Genomic DNA, 26,608 nt, shown 5'->3' on the forward strand with positions numbered 1-26,608 from the left:
CATTAGCAAGGGGCAGCTCCGTTTATCTAACTCATTGCATTCCCAATTTAAATTAGTATGTGGTAGCAGCAATCCATACTCTGAATTTTAAATTATGTTTCTCCTTGAATGTCTTAAAAAAAAAAAAAAAAGGTAGGAGAAAAAAAAAAGCTAGCTGGCTGAGCACACCGGAGCTCCGGAGCTGCACTACACTGCCTCAAAATTAATCATTTAAGTCAATGTAGTTTGAGCAAAAATGGGTCAGATCCCATTACTGCCCCCCTATGCAGACTCCGGGTGCCACTTACAAAGAGGTCAATTTTTCCTATAAGCTTTCATCATAAAAGCAGTGTTTTCTCCCCATTTYCATCTCAAACGTCCTCATGCGTCCCAACACCCATCAACAGCCAGACAGTCACACTACACACATCTGGGGCAACTCCTTCCACCAATTCCTTGGAACAGCTTGGTGTTATCCTCACCCAAGCTGAAGGCTGTGTTGGCATCAACCTTCCTCTCTCCTAATCCAATCTAGTTTCTTAGTTCTTACCTCAACTTCYTTCCCTAACTCCTACTTTCCCCCTTCTCCAGTTGCCTTCAGGGTGCACTCTCCCTCAGTGACCTGCGGAACAGGGGAGGAGGTTTCACAGCCTCTTCCCGTCCCGCTGCTGCCTGGGCAGCCCCAACTGCCCGTGCTGGCCTCTCCCCAGCCCCTCCGGCATGCACAGGGGCTGCGGGAAGCTGCTCTCCGGGAGATGCTGCCCACGGACACTTCAGGGCTGCCACGTGCAGCCTCCATCAGAGCGGACTGCCCACGACGGACACATATCTGCCCCCTCCTGCCTGGGCTTAGCACATGGGAGATGAGTTGAGCTACATTATACTTAGTTTATTTACCTAAGCCTATTTTTCTTATCTAAACATTTTATTTCAATATTAGAATTCCTGAACTTTTTCTAGCATTTCATCATGATTTATCAGAACGCATTTGCCTTCCAATAATCAGTGATGTTAAAAATAAAAAAATCAACTTCTCTCCCACTTCTGTAACCCTTCTGAATCATGAGTACAGCAGCCATCACAGGGATTAAATATCATCACCACTATCACCTATTATTTCCTRTTTCAGATTTAAGTCCTTCAAAGTTTCCATTATAAAGAACATTTCCATTATAAAGAACTACTATTACTAAAAATAATAGTAAAAAGCCTTGAAGTCCATCATGAAGTCCATCACAAAGGAGTTACCTGCACCCTTCCAGGAGGCATCTTCTCCACTGTTTTCACTAGCCAAGCCCTTTACCTTGCACAAAGACTATAAACATCCTGCACTTGAGTCRTTTATCACAGGAGGGACCCCAAAGAGCAAAGCCCTGGACAGATCCAGTCACATGGTTTTTACAAAGCCTCCCTCCCACCGCAGTCTCCAGGAGTCGGGGAGCTCTCAGCTCACGCTGTTCTGGCAGTGCCACCTCCAAGCAGGAGGCAGCAGCCAGGGGTGCCTGTGCCAGCAGCCCCTCTCYGGGCCGCGAGGCCGGTCAGGCTGCCGACCCCACGCGCATCTCCAAGTGCCTTTCCTGAAAGCACCACCATTGATGCAGATGCGCAGAGGTAGCATTAAAATGGCCTTTAAACATTTGCTTCTTAAAAATTACACCCAGGAGTGAGGAGGTGATCCCTAAAGGATCCAAAGCGCTCTTCCGCAAAAGGAAGGCTACCGTGCCTAACTCCATGCACCCAATCCGTTTGGCTGCACTTTAGGCTGATCACAGTCATGCCAACAGTTGCAGACTTTGGTTATTCAGTCGGAGCTTGCACCTGTCTGTCAAAGGCGCTACGCGAGCCGAGGGCCAACTCGGCACCTGCACAGCCCGTTATAAACACATTTGGGCCCCTGAGAACTGCAGACTCACTCGTTCTTATTGCTAGCTAATGGCCTAAAAATTCCAAATGCCTTTTTCAGGAGTGGAAGCACTCCCATTTTTTGCACTTCCATTCAGCTAGCCAAACGTATCTCTTGCCAATTCAATGTAGTAATTGGCTCATAGGCTCAGGCCATTTACTGAGTGACAGGTTTAATTCTATATTTTTTTTTTTTTAAGCAGGGCTCAGTTGCTGTAGGAAAAAAATGGTCTCATGATTTTGCTACAGGATCTCTGCATTTATTTTTTTAATAATAGAATTAATCTACCTTCCAATCTGGTAACTGTATGCCTTCAAAGGGGTATTAATCTTAAAATCYATTACTATTCATGACTTTCTGGAGTCAAATACTGAAGAAATAAGTTTACAGCTTCATTCAATAAATTAAGTTTTATTTTCATACGGAGTACTCGTCACCTAACAAAAAATGTCAGACAAAAGAGCAAAGGGCAGAGAGAAGCAACTAAGGAAGAGCTTGCGACAGTCGGCCTTGCTCYGAGAGCCTTCCAGCCAGCAGCCGGGCGAAGCGGCCGCCACGGCGGCTTCGGCAGGGAGGGACTGGCCGACGAGGCAGCGCGACACCCCCGTGGTCGCCCTTATGTCTCCACTTGATTCTTTCACAATACAGCACATTKGCGCTCTTCAAAGAGCAGCATCAGCGTATCCCCACTATCTATCTTTGATCAATTCAGGAACACGTCCAAGAAAAATTCCTTCAGCTCCTTGGAGCAGAGATTGTCCAGCAAGTTAGCCATGAGGAAACAAGCCAGAAATTATTGACAGGCCCAGCCTGCAAAGACCCCAGCTCTGATGTTATCTTATCCTCTTTTGCAAAACACTTGCGTATCACTCCTTGTTTCCTCAGATACAACGTAACAGCAACAAAAACACTTACAACTGGCATACAGACCTCTCAAAGTCATATAGGAGAAGCACAGGCACTAACCATAAGCCCCTCTGGTCACAGAGTAACCCSGAGGGATTTTGCTAATGTTATCTTGGTAGCGTTTAGTCCTCTGGAGCTGTGGATCCGAAAAGTCATTTTGGCAACAGGGTGGTACAGGAGGCCCCTGCAAAGCAGGTCAACTCAAAAGCAAAGGCTGAAGGAAAAGAGCCTGAACAAAATAAAAAGCAGTAACAACTCAGGCAAGGCTAGTCTATTTTAGTAGGTTTTGAACATCCGTTAGAAGAGAATGTGAGAGCTGAAAGCCTCGTTTTCACAGCAGAGCAGAAGCTTCCCTCAACTTGGACAGAGCTGAKGGTTTTGCTAGAACGCTCTTGATTTAAAAGAATTCTTGATGGATTTTTATCTGCATTAGCACAAAGGCGACTTTTCTCCAAAACTTAATATCAGTAGATCATTTTTAATTAATACATATTGATGGTTTATAAAATCTAAAAAGGATAATTTTGCTTAATTTAAGGTCTATGTTCACTTTAAAGAGAGTTATAGGCTCCAGCCTTCTAGATCTGGAAGACTTAATTAAGTTTGACCACATAATAAACAAAAGCACCTAAGGAAGCTGAAGGACTGCAGAGATCTACAGAACGATCCCCAGGTGTGTTGTTAGAACAGCTCTCGAGCACATGAGTCACGGCGTTTGTGGCAGACACAACACAGATTAGAACAGAACTGGAATAAAACTGGGAATAAGTCAGCAAGTACTGAACAATCTTCAAGATATTATATTTTTCCATTTATCACATGGTGTCTACTATTTAGTGCAACTCTAATTTTGGCTCTGATGTGCATTTCTGTATAGAGAGGCTCTTTCTTATGTTAGAAATTTATTTCACTCTTAAAGTTATTAATGACTATAAGAAAAAGCATAGGAGTACCCCAAGTAATGTGCTTGACAATCAACAAAAAGTAAATGATACCAAATTGAAGGCAAAAATTAGTTGAGACTATCTGACATATTTACATATAAATTCAGGACAGGAGGAGAGAGAAGACTGGGGAATTAATATTGGATTTCAGCAAGTGAGGGTATCTATTATGGAGACAAGTCAAAGTGTTTTAGTTTCTCCTCTTAATCCTAAGAGAGACAGCTAACAACAGAGCAAAGCAAAGCAGATAAAGGTTCAAGCTTCCAGTTAATCATTTGACTAAGAAGACACCAGAACGCCTTCGCTACACAGCAATTACAGCAGGTTGTGTGAAGCACTACGCTCTTGCTGAGTTTCTGCCATCCAATACAGGGAAGACAGACGCCCTCTTCCACAGGGCAAGGCAGAGCGACACAAGCATTATTTGAAGTCACCGGAGTCATTTAGTTGCTACAATGATTGGACATCTCATGAAATCCTGCTCTCATGCTCCTGCCCTGTATACCCTGGTGGACACAGCAACCTGAGACCAATGTCACAACTGGACACTGGTGATGCACCAGCATCCACTTTTAATTTCCTTTTTTTTCCATGCCTCTAAGTGAGAGCATACTGCCTCTAAAGCCCAGGAGCCACCAAGGGCCTCGAAAAGGCTGAATAACCAAGAACCCTGCAGAAAGGGAACACAAATCATATTTCCTCTTCCATCAAAAAGAGCAAGGAGCGCCGGAGAGATGACCAATCACTTCCCAGGCCACAGACACACATTGCTGATCACTACAAGTTTACTTTAGCATTCCCTAGAAAGTGGTCAAACCTAAAGTGGTCAACCTAAAATGTTCTTTTTTATTCTCATGCTATATTAACATCTTATGCTGTTCTCAGTTTCCCAATACATAACTAAATTGGTAGGTCTTCCATTTACTTCCAATTGCACCTACTGGAATCCTTCCAAAAGCATCATTAAAACAGCTTAGACGTGAATCAGATACTCAAATCATGGCTAAGTTCTAATCCAAGGATCATTCAAGGAATTACACTTAATTACACTGAACCACAAAAGACTCCAGGCCACAGATTAGAAAAGCAAAAATAAAAGTCTTGAAAATTCTCTTGAACAGTTAACTATTTTTCTAACCTTTTCCCCACTGGATAGAGTCAGCCTAGACTGACTAGAGTGGAATAAAGCAATACACACACTAGAGTGGAATAAAGCAATACAATCAGGAAGAAGAAAAACTAAAGTAGCTCTCCCTTCCATTTAAGTCAGATGCTGTCACACTGCATCTGAATGCCTGGCTGCTTTGGCCTAAAATCTTAACACGGGAACGTTTTGGAAAAAAACAAGGCAAACAAGGGAGCAACACTTCRTTGGAGGGGGTGTAAGGGGAGCCCCACGCACACTCACGGACAAATCATTACCAGAGTTCCCTGCCTCCTGTTGACAGCCYTGACGGTTTGCACACACATGGCCAGGGCACAGGCTGTTCTCAGTATTCTGGACAGAAAAAGGTCAGTTATATCTGATTCTGAAGTCAGGTTCTCCTTCTCCTAACATGACTACTCAAATGTAATCACTTCATTAAAAAAAATAAATCAGTAACTACTTTAAATTTATAAGCTGAGCCAGCTTCAGCACCTCCTCTGCCCTTCAGGACCTCAACACGGCTCTGGCAGTGAGGGATGACGGGGACCCAGCTGCTGCGGCACAACTTTGGTTTCCAGCTACCAAGCTCCTGGAGGCAGCAGAGGAGCTGCCAGGGAGCCTGGACCGTGCGGGCAGGACAGCTTTGCSTGCTCAACTCGCATGGAATGAGAAGTCAGGACAGCAGCTTCATGAAGTGTAAGCTGCGCAAGGGGAGCCCCTCATCTCACCGAAACAAGAATCCACAGAGCGGGCTGGGGGCCTGGGAGAACGGCCTGGAGCAGCAGTGTGAAACACCACTCAAACGCACGCTGCTCCTCGGCCCAGGAACTGACTTGCCTGGTGTGAGAAGCAGGAAAAGAAATTCGACCGGGTAATTACAAGCAGCTMAGCAGATACTGCAAAAGCAACTTTAACGGAAGCCATTGAAGAATATAAATTCCACAGGAAGCATTAGAAATGMCACTTTTCTTCTTCTTTATATTCATATTCACTAGTTTTATCCTGCTTTTCATGAGAAATCATGAGAAAARAAAACAAAAGCAACTCAGCATTTACTATGCAACAGCAAAATCATGAAGGAAATTTCAACTACTTTATCTACACAAAAGATAAATCCTGTGGCATTACCAGCACTCAACTTATGAATTAAGTTGTGCACACATGTTGCTCATTCAGCAAGCCTTATCTTACGTGTAACCAATGGGACTACTTGCAAACAAGAACTCCTGCAAGAATTGAGCATGAAAATTAGCTGCATTGAATTAATGTGAAACCACTTACAGAGCTTTGTCTCTTCTTCAAGATTGCAAATTCAACAACTGCCAGCCTGGCAAGAGCTCTACTGAGCACAATCAGCATTGAGAAACTTGAATAAATTACAGCTGCCTATTTCCACTGGAAATAATTTTGGACAAAATGCTGGCATATGCTAGTTTATCCACCTGCACGGTATCTGATTTTAGCAGGAATCAATTCTACTTTTCCACGGAAAATAGAAATCTCASTAACTTACAAGTCAAAATACTACTGCCACACATTACCTGAGGATTAATTTTCTGATTTTCAGTCCTTTTTTCCTCTCATTAATTTATCTTTTAACTCCATGTTATCATAATTCTTTGCTAACTGAATGTGCTCAAACCAATAATAAGGAGGAAGAACTCCTTAGTTTGTGCAAAAGCACATTGTCCCAAAGCACATTTGCTGTCACAGCTGTAGTGGTAGGCAATCATTTACAGTACCTGAAGCTTTTGAGTCATGAAACACTATATCCATAGATTCTTTAGTATGCTGAAAAACCATCCAGAACAATAAACATCTCATTGCACCAAGCACGGAGCATTCACGGATTGCAGGGCACCTCTGCAGAGTGCCAGGCAACCCCCTGTGCTGCCGTGCGCTGGGCAGTCTCTGGCTGTGCTGCCCAAGGACCAACACTCACTTTACTGKTTTCTCGTCTATGCTGTCACGAATCAAAAGTTATTTTCTGCTTTGGCATTTCTTCTAGACACAGAGGATGTACAAAAACAGATTAAGAAAGTTACTAAATGTGGCTACTTAAAGCATTTATTTCAGTCTCTCACTGCTAAATGCCCTTGATTAACTAGTAACACTGGCAAGCATTTTTTCAAGAGTAATAGGAATTCTGCTTAGCGATGCACAAATGTAATTTGAAAGGSACCAATTGCTGAGGTACACAGCCAATGCTAAAACCCCCAAAGTTATAAAACACCTCAAATTGGACACTTAAAAAAAATAAAGGYACTCTACCTCACCAGGAAATCTCGAAGGTCTCGCTGCATTTTAGAAACAATTTCTACATTCCCTTTCCCCAAACTCAAGAGCCTAAGAGCCTAAAATGTCACTGCTGACACTGTCAAGTTGTTGCTCTGAATACAATTATGCTTAGCAAAAAGCTTTGCAATACACTTAAAAGAGCAGAGTGTAAAAGGAATGAAGTGAAAGAAGAATTTGTAAAAATATGTATATATATATTATATATATATATATATGTAGCATTACAGAGTTCAAATCACAAGTCCCTTTCAGCTGGAAAAAAAAAAAAAGTATGTCCCTGTTCTACTCTCTAACCACTCAAAAATCTCGGAGGAGCTCAGCTGAGGGGCAGTACCCTGGGAGCAGCRGGGCAGGAGGCAGAGGCCAGGGGCTGTCCCTGACACACGGCTGTGCGAGGACAGTGACACAGGACTCTGGCTCACTCGCTACTCRGACCGGCACCACCTTTCCCCCTCCAGCTTTGCAAACACCTTCCTAATGCTGCCCCAGCCTCTGCTTGTGTCTACAGGGTAAGATACGAGTCGTGTCCCTGACCCCTTCCTTACTTTCAGGTAACTCGCTTCTCCAGTCAGCCCCAGCTCCAAATCTTGTTTCCAAAACTTTCAAATTTTCACTTATTCATGTTAAAGTCAATGCTTCACACTATTGTACGGGGAATTTTCTTTTATATATTACTATCGCAAGCACAGAATTAACTATTACAGGTGAGGTGAGTAGCAGGATGTGTGTGTACTGCTATCCACTTTTCTTTCAATTTGAGCTAACATGATTACATAATTTTAAAGCTGTTGGCAAAGGCACAGTAACCTCGGCTATTAGAAACAGCTTCTGTATTTTTTATTTCTCTTAGCAGTAATAAAACTGCCACCTAAATTAACATGTTACATTGCATGCTCTATTCTATTGCATAGGGTCAGACTGAGCTTTATGTACAAGCCTGTAAGGAAAAGTAATAGCTGGGTTTTACTTTGTTTGGTAGTAGCAGTAGAATCACCAAATGATGTTTCAAGATTGCAAGAAACTACGGGGGAAAGCCTTTATGAGACAATTAAAGCAGTCAGCAACAGCCCATTTTATCTGCAGAATCATTTACATCACAAAGCAAAACACAGAATCCTGAATTTTTTTTTTACTAGTCTCTGTATTTCCCTAAAACTTGCACTTAGCAGGTTATCAGAGAAGAGTTGAGTCACGCAGCTGAAATAGATCATATTAAAAGGAGAGAGAGGGAGGGAGAGAGGGAGGGAGGGAGAGAGGGAGGGAGGGAGGGAGGGGAAAGCAGGAAAAGCCACCTCTGCCTCCTGCCAGACGCTGGCTCGGGCTCAGTTGCTCAAGTTTGTCAAGGTCTGTTTAACAGCCATTCCTCCCACTCTCCACTCAGCACAGAATCAGGCTGCTATTTCACAATCCTGTATTACTCCAAAGCAAATTAAAATTTTATTTTTCCACTTAATTTAAGCTACATCTTCGTAAGAGTTTAAGCCTTTTTTTTTTTCTTTTGAATAACTTTTAACAAGAGAAAGCTTTCTGTGTCTTCCATCCTTTTACACATTGATAATTACAGCACCACTTGGATTTTCTGTTAAATTAAATGATTTGGCCATTTTTCCCCTTAGCTAATGCTCAGCCAGCCCTACTTATTGCTCTCCTCCAGGCCCTGTTCCTTGCCCGTCTCTGCAAGGAGGGGCCATGCCCAGCTCCGCGCCCTGCCTGGTGCCAGCGCTGCAGCGGCCACAGGCCCCGGAGCCACCGCTGCTCTGCGGGCTGTTCCCGGGAGTCTCCCCACTGCTGCTTCCCCCTGCGCCTCCCCTTCCCAGAGCCCACAGCTCAGAGGGACCAGGGGCTGCTGGCAGAGGGCAGCCGGGGGCAGCACCGGAGGGCTGCTGCTGCCGCAGCTCCTGCCACTGCAGCTCCCCTCTCCAGCGGCTCCATGCTGACAAATGACCCGGTGGTAGCCCCATGCCAGCAACTGCCCTGACAAACTGGGGCGAGCAGCAGTGGCCACCCAAAATGTACCTTGCAGTTCGTCCAGCTTCCTCACAGAGAAAGCATCAAAGGAGTACCTACAGAAACAGTTCACGAAATCCTGCGCCCTGGGGCCACCGTGTGACACAGGGCTATTAACCTCCTCCAGGGASGAAAGAGGAGGGAGAAGGAGAGCCAGAGCACAAAGGCATCATTCCCACGCAAGTTTCAGAGGTTTGCTCATCTGTAACTGTCAGATCGTACTGCTAGACATTAAAATTGTTTGTTAAACAAACTGCATTTTCTACTAAAACATAAGAACAAAGAGAGTCAATTAAAAGGCACTATCTCAACTCACTGGCTACATGTTCATTACATCTGAGAATGTAAAACGTTCAAGATAACTTTTAGAGTCTTAGCATAACTATGYATGCTTAAAAATGATATGGTATTCACCAAGAGAAATCTCACACAAGTTTATCATAATACATTATTAAAAACAGAATGTCTTTCACAGCATCTCTTGCCATCCCCTCTGCAACGGGATAATTYATAACTTTCAGTTGTAATAAGGAAGACAGGGAAGACACCCAACAATTCCCACCTATTTCTAATCAAGGCAGCAGATGATCTAGAAACACGTTGCTCTTCTGCATCAGCCRTGCCCCTGCGGAGCCACACTGAGGCTTTTCCGAAATTCAGGGCATTTCAGCATGGGGTCCTTGGGATAAACTTTTTTGCTTATGAAAAGCTAGAAGGCTTCTGGAAACAAATCCATCAAGGCAGCAACTTTTGCAACTCTGCAACAGTGTAACTTGTCCTGAATATTTCATTCCATTATGAAAAAAGTAGCCAGCTATTTCCAAGCCAGACTCTCAAGCCAAAAGTCAGATAATACTTGCTCAGCTCCAAGAGCCACTGGAACTAAAGCCACAGCTTCCAACCCCCCCAACACAGACACATTTGGCTTCAGCCTTCTAAGCGCAGGCTGGATTCAAGAGATCTGTTTGCTCTTTGACACGCCTGCTACAAATGCAGACAGTGTTAATTACTGCACTGGTTACCCTAATAGCCACATCCCTTGAGCAGAAAGGACCAGAGGTTTTCTTTCCTATGTAAGGAACAACTAAATGGTCATGAGTATCTAGCGACAGAGAAATACACACAAATTTTATTATCCATCTGATCTCAAAGCAACCTTCTGACAGACAGGAAGCTAAAATATTCATTCATTCATAAAATATTCATTCCTATATATATGCAGCCTATATATATATATATGCAGCCTATATATATATATATATATAGGCTGCATCTTACATCTCGGAGGATTTAGCTCTATTGGTACCTTAGGTATTCATGCTGGTGGGAGCCAGTCCCATGCCAGTCCCACACTAGCCTCTCGCTCCTTCGCTGCAGCCAGGCTGAGSGAAGGCAGCCCAGGCTCCTGGCCTCCGCACGCCGGTGCAGGGACAGCCCTTGCTTGCCAGGGGCCCCTCGCCACAGCTCGGCCGGCCTCCCTTCCCCGCYGCGCTCCTGCTGCCCCTGTTTGGCACTTGGGTGCCTTTAACTGCACAAGCAGAAATGACAATTTCTTCTCTCCACAGTGCTTAAAAGCACCATCTCCCCCACTGACTTTAGCACCTCATTTAAGATAATTAAACTTCATCTATCTAGAAATAAGAAAAACAGTATGAAATAAATGAGCCACAAGGTAAAGAAGCTCCTTGGAGGACAGTTTTTGTCCACCAGCTCACCRGGTCAGTGGGTTTTTACGTGGGCTCATACATCAAGGCACACGCTCTATGACACTCTGCTCCCGCTCCGAGGCGGCGCGCAGGGCGAGCTAGCGAGGCCTGCAGAGRCTGCCCGAGCACCTATCCCCCCGGGGCTCCTGTGTTCAGCCACTGCTGGGGGTCACCCCCTCACCCAGCTTGGGGCTGCTGCAGAAACACACAAGGACGCTGCCTTGCAGGACCCCAGGCCCGTGCGCAGCAGTTGCATTACCTCGCTGCGGAAGAAGGAGAAAGGCATCAAGTCCTTGCAGCACCTCTGYCAGCGCCGGCTGGCCCGGGAGCTCTCTCAAGACTTCGTCTGCAGGTAACASTCAAGCCAGCTCCAAAGTACAGCAGCTTTCAGAGCTGCTTACACAATCTTCTCTAAAGGAGTTCAAAACAGGGCCTCTACTTGGTCATTTGTGAAATGACAACAGGTGAAAAGCCCTGATAATTCTGAAAATGATAAAATGCAGAACACTAATCCTGAAGTTTTAGACCATGTTATCATTAGTCAATAGCCACGCTCCCTGCGAATCAAGACCTCCACTGAACTGTAAGGGTGTAAGGCACAGGGAACCCTCTCTGGTTCACGTGGGCGGCTTTAAATGTTCAGTCATGTTTCAAGCACTGTTAGGAACTCTACAAGTCTGACTCAGCTACGTTTTCAAAAATGTAGGTTAAAAAAATCCAAGTATATATAAAAAGCAAGTATAAAATATTAAATGCATAAGTTATGGAAGTAACTGATAATTATCTAATAATTATATTAAATTTGCTAAATCATCAGAACGCTGCAAGTGCACCAGCAGCATCTCAGCAGCAAAGGAAGGTTTCCACGGCAGMGAAAGCAGCAGAGATGCTCCCAGAAAGCTAGAACAGCCGCGGGGGCTCCCTCCACAGCGCAGGTGCTGCTCTCACGGGCAGCGGCTCACAGCGAGCGCCGGCTCCCGCCACTGCYGGGGCAGGGGCCACTTGGTCTGTGTTTTGACTGAAGAGCCTGGAAGCTTCCTTTAAACATGTACCAGGCTTCATTTTGTTAAGAAATTGAAAAACCATATGATACAAGTCTTAATTAATCCATAGTGCAGACAGAAGAGTCAGGAAATGTCATCTTAGCCATTACTGGACTTAGCCAGTGTAGAAGATCCTTCACACAAAATGCAAATAGTTTGCTAAGAACTAAATTAAAACCATATTTCTTTTAGAAGTCGTTACTTCTATTTTGTGCTTTTAAATAAGTAACACTTTATAAATAAAGAAAATATTTTCTCAGAACAAGGACATTATGAAAAATACAAGGAAGGACAACGAAGACATACCTGAGGCTTCTTGAACTTTCACCTTCAGACCTGTAAATTAACACACAGATAGTCAGGACATTATTACTTTTAACATTTATAAGCTAGTTAATCTAAAAATCTATTAATTAACAATAGTTAATCTACTTTAAAAAAACTCTTTAAAGTTTAAAGGCAGCATAATAGTCGAGGTCAATAACTGTGCAATTAAATATATGCTGTCATCCATGCACCTCATAAAGATCTTCTGCAAACAGGCAATAACAAAGATTTATGTTCCATAAATGAAGAACATCAGCCTCTGACATTATGCTAGAAGCAGACTGGCTTTTATCTTTTTAGCCTTTCCTCAGTCTTTAGCTGAAAGATTCATAGAGCAACACATTTAGGAATGCAAACCCCAAACTGCWCAGGCACTAGTTAAAGAGAAAGAGTTTGCAAACAGAAGTCATCTGACAACTTAAGAACTCACATTGTGTGATTCACATAACTATGCTAAATGAGGGACAAAATATACATTACAGATGCTCTTAAAGACCATATTTCTCTCAACATTGTATAATTTAATCAATGAAAACTGAAACAAAACTTCTTCCCCTGATTATCTTATTTTAGAATGAGGAAATGGGGTTTGATATCATACACATCAACACTTCCTGCCCTGAATAGGAACAAGATACTTGTAGCATTTCACATGCAAAYGAAATCCATAACAAAATACACTTAATTATTTGCCCAGTTCTGTGTCTTCCATGCCCTGTCAATGGAGCTTCAGGGCTAGCTGAAACCTTAAATACATCAGCACATCTGCAAGATAAAACTAAGAAAATGGAATCAAATGTAAAAATCAAAGCAGGAAGCTTCAGAACAACTAAACTTCAAAACAGTTTTCATGTCCAACCCTTCATAGAAGCTCAAATAAAAAGGTGATCAGTACCTAATTCTAAGAGCATTAACAATCTACCTTGAAAGAAATTTGCATTTTTCTATTGCAAAGGCATGACAGTGCGTGCACAAGTCAGCTACCACATAATAACTTCGTGTCTTTTAACACAGCTGGGCATAAGGTAATAGCTGAATTCCTTAATAATCAGTGAGATAAGAATGAACCAATTCAGATTATTGAAAATACATTTGTTTGAACATCCTTATCTAGGAGGAGATCAAAGAGCCAGATGAAGCTTATTAGTGATCATTTCTGTGTCTTAAGGAGCAAGAGAAATTCATATTAAAGCCTGCCCTCAAATCATCTTGCACTGGCACTGCCAAACACAGGCCTGACACTTTCTGTTGCAGACTCTGCAGTTTACAAACATGTTCCCAAGCATCCCCAGGTCAGTTTACAGCCCTGAGCTCAGCACACCATGAACATCTCCTGCACCAGGGCTAATGCAACTATGCTGCTCCCCAGGCTTGGGCAGCCCCAACAGCCCCAGGGACCAGGTTTTCATTCAGAGTCGAGCAGGGTGTCTAACACCACARACACTGTCTCATTATTTTGGGGACGGCTGAGGCTTTTAGAAGTTTCATGCTGAAGCTAAATGTTTGCACATCACACAAATCAAGTGCGCATCCAAAACTTTACAGGATTACAAGTGGAGAATACAATGAAAAGCCCAGTTTAAAACCTACAGGAGGGACTGCTGTAGTGCCTAATATACAGCCTTACTACCCTTGGGAAAATGAGAGACTACGTAGAGTTCATGAGCTGAGGCCTTGAAGTTTCCTGACTCTGCTTACAAGGGTGGTACACAGCACAAGACAGGTCACAGGCTGCGTTACCAATTGAAACTAGGTGGCAGGATGGGCCAATAAGGACGGGCTAATAAGAAATGACAAAAACACTACAAGAAAATGTCAGGAGAGGAAAAAAAAACCTCGTTCATAAACTAAGGCAGAAGGCTGGGTCTGTTCTAGAACCAAAGGTCCCCAATTCCTCTGTTGCCAGCCTTCCAGCCAGGTTCCTGGTGCCTCTCTAGTATAAACTCCCCACCATGACATCCCACCACGACATCCCACCATGACATCTTCTAACACTATCTTGATTTTCTTCAAGCTCAAAGAAATCTTTTAGGAGCACTGTGTGAAAGCAGAGGGGGGACAAAAGTACAATAGGTGAAATTAGACTCTGGTTTGGCACTAGGAATCCTGCAGGCCATAGTTCAGAGGACTGGGTGGAGGCTGCATCTAGCTACCAAGAACAACCTAAGCTGAGGATACTGACAGCTAATACCACAAAAATACTTGAGAACGGAACAAGGGAATTGAGTGCCCGGGTGAATTCTACTGCCCAGAGCAAGATGATTCAACTTCTGCCGAGAAGCAAGACACAATATGTACTTGCATTACATAACCTCCAAATTGGGAGCATTCCCCCAAGAAAGGGGGACTCCAGATCTGTTGTTGAGCACAGCTATCCTTCAGATGTTGCTGAGATTGTTACAATTGTCTTTTTACTTGAAGTCATGAAGAATAATCACAATCCTTCATTTAAGGGCAATTCACAGATAACAGGATCTTTCACCACTATCTAAGCATTCTGTAGCATTGTGTGTGCTAACACGGGATCCAGAAAGAACAATCTTGACCTTTGTAAGATACCTGATGACTAATATTACTGCTATTATGATGCACCATTATTGTCAACACAAGTGTTACTTCACTGCATATTGAAAAAATTTTATAGTAACAAGGAATAGAAAAGCAATCTACAAATCTACATACAGAAGGACTCTCAAACAAAGAAAAGTCAGGATCTGATACTGAATGGCTAGTGTTATATTCCTTTCCTTTATTCCAAACYTCCCAGTGCATAAGCACACACAGGAGACCTGGGAGATGAGAGAAGTGCTCTRTGTTCCCATCCCACCAGCCCGTCCCAGTGACACACACAGCCTGGCAGCCCGTCCTGCACGTGCTGGGTCCCCTTCAGCACGTTTGGCTGGAGCAGGACAGAGCCGAGAGGGATATGGGCTAACCTCTGGAATGAGGCTGCAGCTTAACTCAGTGCTGACTCTGTGCTAATCCATGAGCCTCCGGTTTCCATTCCCACATGGAACCTGTATGGGCATTGTGAGCTGGTCCGTTTTAGATAACACATCCTGGCAAGCAAAACACAACATTAAARCTTTTTTTCTTTTCCCCTAAATGATCATCTTATCCTTGTAAGTTACTTGAACACATGAGGAGGAGGAGAAATGAACTCACCTATGCATCACCATGAGTAATAAAATAATGAATAAAATGTTTAAACTGACACCTTCCCACACTCAGTTTTCAGCAAAATACATCTTGGAGAACATACTCCTTAGAATTACAAAAATATTATATGTAATTGCTTGTACTAACATGTTTTCCAGCACAGTTGAGACAAGTGGATTTTTAACTCCCGAGTCTCCCGCTCCTGCGCAGGGCCAAGAAGCCACAGCAGCGGCTCAGGGCTCCTGTGAAGCAGCAGACAAACATCCTGGAGCAYCTTCTCACTACCTCGTTACTCTTATCACTAAAATCCAGGTAGTACTAGCAGGTGTTTTTAAGCAAGCCAAAGCAGCAAGGTAAAGACTGGACCTTCACAACATGCCRTTCACCACGTTGTGTCAGGCCGTGCCACAGTTTTCATCAATGGCTCCCCCCAGTTACTCACTTGCAACAGCAACTGCTTTCAGGATAGCTAAAAACAGGAAAGGTTTTGCAACTGCAAAGTGCCCAACCTGCMTACTAAGATTTAGTTGGGTAAACTCCAAAGAATTATGCAGAGATGATCTCCATTTTCCCCATGGAATAAGTGTTTTTATTTACAGGACCGTATGAATACTGCTAGTTAGAGGTTTTTGTTGGTAGCAGTGATGGTGATAATATTTTAGTGGGGTGTTCTGGATCAATATTTAGCATTCCTGCTTAGGCTGCAAGCCTGTGCTGGGTTTGGAATTACGTTCTCCTTTTCACCTAGATAAAAAAAAAAAAAGATATAGTCACTGCTGAAACAAGGATGGGAGTGTGGAGAAAAAAAAAAATCTCAGGTCATATTGCACTACTTTACAAGCTTAATGGGGTCAGTATAATATCTATTACATTCCATGTTGCAGTATTTTAGTTTAAACAGAACATAGCCAACAGATACAACTAAATTATCAACTATGAATGACTTCCATCTTTCTCAAAGATTCCTCTGCCATCTCGTGCTTGGTTCTGATACTCCACTACCTTTTGGAGTTCAGCTTAATATTACTTGTGTGRCCCATCGAATCCTGATCCAGGGAGCCACACTCTGTGGGAAGTACAGCAATAAATGCTGCTTCTGATTGGGAYAGTCAGAGACAGAAATAACTTGGCTAAAAGCAGTATTGACTGTAATTCCCTTTCAAGCAAAGAACAAGGCAAGCAGCTACAATCATAACACAAACCTTGAAACAAGAAGCAAAGCCAAAACACTTTGCTGCTTAAGCCTTATAAGACAACAAACAAACAAACAAGAYGACTTAAAATCCTGAACAATTAAGTTTAAATTTATTATTGCCATCACGCTCCCTCTGCCAGCCCACATCTTTGAAGACCGGAGATTCTAACTGAGCTCACTGAGTTACAAGAGCCTCTTAATGGCGTCTTCTGCCCTGCTCATACCCGAAGGATAAGTCATCATTACCTTCCTGTAAATGCACCAAGTGGGCAAATTACTAAAAGTGCATTGGCTTCCAGTCACTGAGTTAGTTGGTAATTTCCAACAAAACATTCTTGATGGGAAGCAGTTGTCATTTCATAAAAATTGAAAGCAATTTAGAGGAGCACGACAATTCTGAGGCTTTTCAGAACAGAACTAGACAGAAGAGACACTCATATGGGAATGGAAGAGAGTCACCTGCGAGTCCCTTGTAGATGTAGATGAGATGAGGGCTTACATACAGGAAAAGCATAACTCCAGAGGTAGAGCTCATTCAGGGGCTCTTCTTCATTCTAAAGATTTTAACAAGTCTCTGGCTCAACCATTTTCAAAATGACGCTGTTTATAAGCAATGAGGCAATAATAACCAGTCATTATATAGACTGATGTRCACAACTGCTCCTGCAACAGTTCCAAACCTAGCAGTTTATTGGGGAAAGGATTACAATTACTGCAATGTTCTGTAAAAACAGAATAACTAAAACCTCTTGTAAAATTGTCTAAAATGACTAGTTCAGGATGCATCAAAATTCTGMTTTACATGCAGAATAGAAAATCTACCATAAATCAGAACTTAAGACCTACTTTAAGACCCCACAAGAAGGCAGGACTTTAATATGGACCCACAGTCCCCATCCTCAGCACCTGGTAAGTCAAAATTTATCTCCKTTAGGTAAGGCACAATGCAGGAGAAAGGCTACAGCAGTGCTGCTGCTGGCACAGGGTCCCCTCGGAGAGGTTGTTTTCTCTCCTCCTGGACCGCCTGCAGGCAGAGCTGTCCACGAAGTGCCCCCTCCAAGCGCTCTGTCAGGGATCTCTGAAGGCAAATTCATGAAGAAATTAGACTAATTTTGTTGCCCAGCCCTTATTCCCTGCTGCTTACGCTACTGCACTTCAGGGTAGCTAGTGTCTGGGCTCTGCTTATCCCTTCTGCCACCTTGCTCACTTCTGACATGTTTTAGAGCAACCTAGATTCTCYTCTTCTTTAACATCTGAAAATAGTTTGACGCAGTTTGGAGAAGGTACAAAGCCCTACATGCTTTCACAGAAAGCAAAGCCCTCCAGTCTGTGCTGTGTGCTTGTATCAAGGTTAGTGACACCATCTGTTTGCTCAGTGAGAGGCACAGAAACAGCTCTGCTCCAGCCTGCAAATAAATAGCCACAGTGGGCAGAAGCTACATCACCCACCGCCTGCAAGAGCTTTCAATGCTTATTTTACCAAAGAATAGTTAAGTGCACATGGCAGTTGCTCAGCATACAGCTGTGCTTGCTTCACGCCACTTGTAGCCACCTTGGAAAACACGGCAGGGTGGCCACCCCAAGGGCCGGTGCTGCCCCCGGGGCGCATCAGCAGAGCTCTGCACAGCAAAGAGCTGCAAAATAGTTTTGCTTTTCCTATACCTAAGTGTTTGCTGCCTGGCTCAGGAAGAGAAAGCAATTAAATAGGAGAGCAAATTAAAAGGCAATCTCTCTCACGGTGCCCCAAAGCAGCCAGGCACATGCTGCAGGAACTCCACCAYCTCTAGGTAGAGCCCTCTGGCCAGACCCACCCGGGTTGCAGTCTCTTCATATACTGCAGAGTAGAACAGAAAGTGATCTCCAGATCACTTTGCCTTCCCCAAAATATAGTCAAAAAAGGCTCCATTTACAGATATCTTGTTAAAACAAGATATCCTTCCCTGCAGCAGTAGCAGACAGGGTTTAGTAAAACTTATGCCTCTGGGGCAATGTTGCCCTGTGCTCTAAGGGCTCTCAGGTTTGTACTTGCTTTCCATGCAGTCCAGCACTGCTATACACTTCATGAGATGAGGCAATTAGAACCTGTAGGGAAGCCAGTTAATGAGCTAAGAAAGTGTACTGCCAAAGAGCCATATGGAAGGAAAACAYGTACTCTGCTTTGAGCAGGGGGTGCTCTTAACGTCAGTGTGGAAGGAATAAGTAGTCAAAGCTAAAAAAATAATAATAAAAAAAAAAATCTTCGGTTTATAATCCTTTTATAAAACATTTTACCTGTTTTTTGCCAGTGTTCAACTTCCGGTGATTTAGAATTGCTTAAATAATAATAATAATAATAATAATAATAATAATAATAGGTATTACAAAAGCTGAAATGGTGCACCTGTTTACAATCTAACAGCTGGCTACTTTTTATTACAACATCATCTATTACATAAGTGAGCTAATTCCACTATTGCCCCTTGCAGCAGGGGGTCTCCTTAATAAAATTCCCTACATACAATTACTAAAATGCATTTTAGGTATACACTTGGATTATCTAGAGAAAGAGTGAGCAACCAAGGAGCCTTCAATAAGGAGGAAACATTTTCTTCCTGTGGAATTTATGTCTTTAATCCACAGGCTTTGGATGGCAGCACATCTATACACTTATCTTTTATGTAACACAAGATCTCACAATGTTTCATTCCATAAATAAAAGAGAGGCAAAACAAATAAAGCTTTTTGGTCATGGATGATGCCAGGGAATCAGTCAGTGACCCAACAATTACTACAAATCAAAATCCACCACCTGAAACTTCCCAGTACAATTTAAACTGGCAGAACATGTTAAGTAAGATGGAATAGTTTATGGATTAACCTTGTTATTTAAGATAGAATTAAATCCTATTTCAAATAAAGAAATTTGAGCTATCATTAAAATGGCAAAGTCAAAAAGAGCTGTTTTCAAGTTGTATTTCATACTCAGATATAAGTATTAAAGCAGTAAGATACTTCACCTATCAAATACTCTCATAACCTAAACTAATGGTATCTTGGATAATACTGATACAAAGACAGTCTGAAACATTTGAAGACATGTTATTCTGCACCAGCTTCCCTGCATGTTCTGGAGTTTTTGTTACCATTGACAAAAGCTTTTTCTCAGATTAAGATTAAATCATAAAACCTAAAAAGCTATGAAAGGCAAGCACATAGTTCTACAGCACAATAAATCATTAGACAGAAGACATTAGCAAGGACAGAACCGAAGTCTTACATTTGTATATGATTGATTTAGTCTATTCAGTTAAATCTTAGAAGCAGCACTGTAATTGGTAACTATTAAGTCTTTGAATGCAGAAATTAAAACATGCCACAGGATAAGAAAAAATCCCATACTCAAAATTCTTCTGTTCCTTTCAGAYGCCCAGAGGTCTCTGTTTCAAATGCAATGGCTATACCTCCAGCTAATGGTTTTCTTGCTATTTGTCAGATTCCATCTGTCCTAAAACCAATGCTTATTATTGAATAAGCCAACCTGGAAATAAAACGCCTATACCAAATCTTAACGTTAAAAAATCTTGAAGTCATTTTGCAATGGAATGCAGCACCACAAACTAATTTTTATCTTCAAAAAAGGCCAAACTTCAGTATGGTTACAACACCCRGGGAACATATTAACTAAGCCATGCAGCTTTTTGAGGCATTACTTTAAATACCTTTATCCTCTGCAAACATTGCTCAAACAGCTCCCTCAGAGATCCCTGTACTAGCAGCCTCTCATCTCTCCTCACTTCCCTGCCTGGTGCTTTCCATTGCATCTTGTCCTTAGCACACAACACTTGCTTTAGGACCAAACACACCAACATCTCAGGCTGACCTCCACATTGCTCAGGAGGTCTTTAGATTTCCAATGCCACAAGCATTAAAAGCCCATGCACTTCTACTCTCCCTTCACATGGGAGCCCACACAACTAATCCCCAAAGCATCTCTTCCCAATCCTCCTTCCACTCTGCAAAATTCATTAGAATGGCAGCGTTCGCTATTTGAAGTCTGTTCCCCTACAGTTATGTTTTTATAAATCAGAAATTCCTGACTGGAGCACAGAAGTGYTTCCTTAAGCCAAACATCCCAACTACACTACGCTCTAACCTCTCTTTTTCCTGCTGCTCCTGTTCTAGGAGAGTGCTTACAGCTGCCATTGAACACCCCAAGCCTCAAGATTCTAAATGATATTTTGTATTGCTGTTCACAGAAGTATATTTCAATCCCACTTTTAGATTAGGAGCAATTTTTGAAGAACAGATGGAAAGAGATGCGCTGGAAGCATAGTCCTCCTCCTGAAAGCAGGGGACAAGCAGCATACGACTCCAGCACAAGCGGGTTTTGTGCATCCAGCCACAGGAAGAATGTTCCAGCACTGTATTTTTGAGYCTAGTTTTGCCTGCTGCAAACAATTTTATAGCCTCCTACCCCACTAAAGGGAAAGTCTTCTGAAGAAGAGGGATCTGCAGCCTCTGCAGTAGCCGCTGCCGAAGCCCGAAGGTGTCTGCTTGCGGGCAGGTTTGGCTTTAGCACACGTGAGGCACAGACCGGGCCCTGAAGGCCTCGGCTGCGCTGCGTCGTGCCCCACTTGCTGCCTCAGCGACCTTCGGCGGCCACTTTTCAGTCTATTTCTCTGTTACGTGCACCATCTACACCGTGCTGCCTGCTGCTGTTTACTCAGCAAACTGCCACGCTATATTTAGTTGGCGATTACTGACACGCAGATTACAAGGGCGGCAGCGGGGCGCAGGGAGAGCGCAGGTGTATGGAAGCCGCAGCAACGTAAACAGCGAGGCCGTGCCAGGCTGCGAGCCGGCGCTCACTGCGTCTGTGCCTTCTGCTTGGCATGTGATAATGTGTTTTTATTTGGCTGCTGTCAAAAGAAAGCCTTTATAAACAGATTAATGTATTTTTAGCMATGCTGAAGCTGCTATCAAAATTTAAATAATGCCAATAAGTAGCACTGGCACAAACCAATGGCAGCAGTGGCAGTTTGTCTGGCTCTGCACACCTGAGCTGCTTAACTGCGGTTGCCCTCGAGGCAGTCACATTGAAATCATGCAGGAAACAAGACCTTCAAGTCTATTCAGGTTTATGCAATAGCTGCAGCACTGGAGTAAAAGGAAACATCCACTCAGATGCTTAGCCATCAACAGCTCACCTTCACGTGGCTCTGTCCCCCTCATACTGAAATAGCTAAGCTCAGAGGTCAAACAGTGAAATTTAAGGTCCCTTTTTGTTTTACTACAAAACAACTGTCACTATCTGACTAGTCACTTCAGTTTATGAAGTTYTGATGGATCACTGCTATTTCCACAAGTTCTCAAGCTGAGCTCTCCTCCTGAAGTCCACACAAGCATGGCTGAGGATCCAGGAGCTTAGTTTAGTGCCACTAACAATGGTGCCAATGCTGCTCAGTCACTGCTGAACAGAGGTGCAACTTCTACATGACCAGGACCAACTTTAACACAAGCAGTGCAAGAGAGGACAGCAGCAAGGACACAGTGATTCRCACGGCAACCTCAGCACAACACACTGGTTCCACCTACGCTTGATCTTTCCTCAGGCAGCTGAAGCCTCTTCTGCTGTATCCCTTGCTACTTTTGTACAGGGAAGGCATATGGAGCACAGAGTTATGCATTTAATAAAACAATCCTTCATCTTATTAGCAYGGTTTACTTCTAGGGAGAAGGCCATACACAGGGAAACTGTATTCTTGACTCCTGGCTCAAAAGGCAGAAATCCACTCAATTTCATTTAGGCCTSGCTGCGCATGTTGCTTCGTACCCCAAAGGCTGCATTTTGCATGGATGGCCCTTGAACCAAAGGCAGCTTTGCTCTCCTGCAAGCTGCCCTGGGCAAGCACCAGGACATGCTCCCTGAGATGGCAGAAAGGAGAGAGAGAATCTGCACACCAGTATTTATTCTGCTGGGCAGCCACGGCTCTGCCCAAGGAGCTGGGCTGCAGCTGTGAACCAGTCACTAAGTCACCCTATCTAAGAAAAAGGGGAAATCTAAACCATGTGTCATTGGACTATTTTTGTTGCAGCCATTTGCACCAAACTTCACAGGACTGAACGACCTATGCGTTGTGCTCATTTAACTATCAAGTTACATTGATTTTTTTTCTCCCCTTAGCCCTGTGCTACTTTTATCCGGGCTACAATTTTGGTTCAATGGCGTCAGGGCGAACTGCACAGTCAATATACGATGTATTTGCGAATTCTGTCAGACTTGCCCAAGAGTGCAACTTAAATACAAAATATCACATTCATGCTATTGTCAAAATTACTTATTCCCTGAGTTCTCCAGGATGACCCCATAGAATGGTTCTTACTGAAAGCACAGACTCTTCCTTTGAATTCTATTGCTCTGAACAGTGTTAAAACAGTAAGCTTTAGCAGTCCATCCCATACGTGAGATTCATTAAGGAAGCTTAGACTACTACAGAAGCTTGATTAGATTACACGGACCAAGGCAAGTGTTTGTTCTAAAGTATAAATATATCCAAGCCACAACGCGATAGCAAGAAACAGAAATTTCCCCGCTTGCCTTCAGCAACAGTTCACCATTAGTTAACTTAAATGTTTTAAGTGAAAGCTTCAAAAGGCATGTTAAGAAAACTGCACTATTACTACATAAGCACATCACAACACACTGCCCAAGCTGCCAGAATGGCTTAACATACTGTCCCACTTCTATCACCCACATCAAAGCCCAGAAGACAGGTATAAAAGAAATCAGCACAGGTATAGAAAAAAACCTTAGAAATTATGCTATTCATAAGGGAAAGAGTTAAGTAACTGGCCAGAGAAGCAGTAATTCCCAGTTAAGACCAAAAAAAGACCCYTCCCTCCCCCCAAAAGGCTTACAGCACTTACAGGTGTAACTCCAAACCTAGCGTGTCAACATACAAATCCGCTAGTGTAGATTTTTTTAATCTGCCTCCACACTTGCTACAAGTATTTACAGCAAAAAGACAGGAAAGGATGCAGTAGATCTGTAAGCAGATAAAAAGACATGATATATGCTCTTTGGTACTTCTACAGAAGATTTGAGCTGCTTATTTTCCATATTCTTTTTACGAAAAATAGTCTTGTGAACATATACACCTATGGGATTAAGTCTGATGATTTCATTCTTGACATATGAATTTCCTTTTTACAAGACACCAAAAGCCTTTTTTGTTTGTTTCTAGTATTTAGTTCAGTTATGTGAAACAACTTAGAATATACATGGAAAGATGACCGTACAGTACTGCTTTCAGACCTTTTATATAAGATTATTCACAGACAAATAACTCGTTGAAATTAACACATACCACTAGTGACAAGGCATAATTTCATTAGTCAAGCATATCAAGGCTAGTAGAGTTCATTACATTGATGTTTGCTGATCATTTCTGCCTTCAATTAAGTGTGTGTAAAGGAATTTCAATGTACACCATTGCCTTGTTAAATCCTAACATTTAATAGCTCTTAATTGCTTTTAGCCCAAGGAGAAAGCAGTAAGAGGTTTGCGTGAGTCATCATTTGTCATGCAGTACTACAGAATAGCTCGTGGCCATATCGCTCTCCTCACACCTCCTCATATTTATTAYTAGCTAGTGGTCAGTCATAATATTAAAAACAAAACAAAAATCAAACAAAGACCCTACCCATTGCTTGGAGAAGGAAGCCAGGCCTCAGAAGCCACAAATAAAGCACATCCTAGAAAGAGAGAAGATTGTGGATGTTGCTGTAACTAAAAGTCCAAAGGCAAGCTAAGACTGCAAGGGCTGTGTTCTATTCTGTTTTCCTAATATCTAATCTCTAAATAAAAAGCCACAGATACTTCTTTTAGTCTAGTATTTGACTGAGCTTGTTTTTTTTTTTTTTTGTGTGTGTGTGTGTGTGTGTGTGTGTATTTTCTGTTAAGCTTACTGCTTATATAGATCCAGCACAAGCTCTGCCCAACTTGGTACCCCACCACTGTTGGAAGAGATACTGGCAGTGACATTTTTTTTCTAAGAAGCTTCCAAGAGAGATCAAAAGAGATTGATACATTTTGGGGGATAACTTAATAGAGCATTTCCATATACAAGAAGCTTGAAGATCCCTCAACAGAAGGAGAATCTCTCAAACATTAGATAAAAATACCATTAGCAAAGGTATTGCACAAAAATCTGCCAGTAAGGGCAATATTTTGAACCTTTCAGTCCCCAGTGATTCACCAAGGTGCTACTGCCGTGCATTTGAGAGCCACCATTTCAGCTGTCCCTATACGTGGTACTTTCACAACACTGGGAGCAAGAACAAAATAACCTTGCTTGGTTCATCAGCAAAGCCAACCTTAAACACTGGCTGTCATCTCAGTCACAGGAAAAGTGCACAAGTTGGGGCCACAAACATGAGATACCACATGCATCTAGTGAATGAGCTCCCAGCAGCGCCAATTACACTTAACAGATTCTTAATGTGTTTTTGAATACTAAATGAAAGATCTGAAGTGCTTCAGAGTGCTGTAGGTTGGGTTGGGTTAGATGAAATCACGCTGCCCCATATTAGGGCATGCAGCGTTTTATACAAGAACAAGACAAGTTTGACTGAGGTTTCTTTGGGGAGGAATAAGAGGTGTGAATCTTAAATTGTCCTAAAATAGCCTCTCCACAGAAAGATATCACAGCTCCAGAAGGATGCTACCCTCCAAATATTTCAAAAAATAGGCAGTAGATATTTTGCCACAATTGGAAATGGTCATTTATAGTGCCTAGAAAAAAAAGTTCAGCRGTTCAGCCTTGGCATTCTCCTACCCCTAGGAGTTGCCAATGACCTGGGATAAAAGTCSGTCCATCCTGTGCCTTGTGCATGGAGAGCAAAAGCTTCCTAGTGGGACAGAGAAGGTAAAATCCTTTGCTTCTGTGGCACACTAGTTTACATGCAGTACCACATAAACCCCAATTTGTAGTAGAAAAGCTTTCTAAAAACAGGCTTAGTATTTAAGCCTACAACTCCTAGTAGGACTTTCATAGGTACCTCCTTATGGAAGCACCGTACACACAATATGCTCTTGTGTGCTGTGTACACAATATGCATCTGCTCAGAAATAATACATTCTTTTGCTGTCAGAGCATTATCCTGCATACAACCAGCATACTAATTGCTGTAAGATATGATCAGTGCCTTCGAAATTGGAAACAGTTCATATATCCAGTTTTGTTTCAAAAAAGGGAATTGCAACATTGTATTTCAGTCTTACCAGTTCACATTTATTTTGTCTATTCATGTGCACTTACAAGTCACGATTTCTACGGCCCAGATATTTTCATAATTGCCATAAAAAAAAGTTGAACAAATCCAGAAGTCATTTGGGACACAATCCGCTTCCTACAGAAAATTACCTTTGAGAGCGAGTGCTGTGTGCCAGTGCTCTAGTACTTCTATTTCCCAGCCTTGCTGCAGCTTTGCAGGGACAAAAGTACCGTGACATCAAAATAAGTCAGTAGGGTCCAGGAGAAATAGCAACTGTAGCAAACTTAAGTAGCAGCCTTTTCAACTGTAATGCGTTATTAATAATGACCTGGAAGTATGTGAAAGAAAAGCATTTTTAACCTATAGAAATGGACAGTAAAGCCATTATAGTTTTAGAAACTGTTACATGGCAAATATTCAAGCTTTAAAAATAAGCAGAACCCTTACTATAACTGTTTTTCCTTGCATAAACTACTTAATGCAATTGTGTGAACTGTTCACAAGCTCTCTGAATCAAGCAGGTTTGTGTTTGACTCCACATTTTTTACTGTTCTTTTTATTTTTGTATATATGCTATTTATTTGCAGACATAGCTCTGCTTCGGAGCTTTTCTTGTGACAGCAGTGACCATAAGTAAACTACATAAGCTACATTTCTCTATTCTTTGTTCACCAGAAACAATAAAACTCCCTCCTGCACAATTTTTTGTAGCTTCATTTTCCTAAGTTCTCATTCATTA

At 42.6% G+C, this 26,608-nt stretch overlaps 1 protein-coding gene across 1 annotated transcript in view; it reads right to left on the bottom strand.

Annotated features, from left to right (window-relative positions):
• IQSEC1 (IQ motif and Sec7 domain 1) overlaps positions 1–26,608 on the bottom strand; it is a 243,425-nt gene that overhangs the window by 192,332 nt on the left and 24,485 nt on the right. Inside the window, exon 2 of the mRNA XM_026046024.1 lies at positions 12,240–12,269. Within this exon, the coding sequence (XP_025901809.1) occupies positions 12,240–12,269 (30 nt within the window). The remainder of the gene's footprint in view (positions 1–12,239; positions 12,270–26,608) is intronic.

Source organism: Nothoprocta perdicaria, unplaced genomic scaffold, assembly GCF_003342845.1.
Source record: "Nothoprocta perdicaria isolate Ctin4 unplaced genomic scaffold, notPer1 scaffold_42, whole genome shotgun sequence".
Classification (NCBI taxonomy): Eukaryota; Metazoa; Chordata; class Aves; order Tinamiformes; family Tinamidae; genus Nothoprocta; species Nothoprocta perdicaria.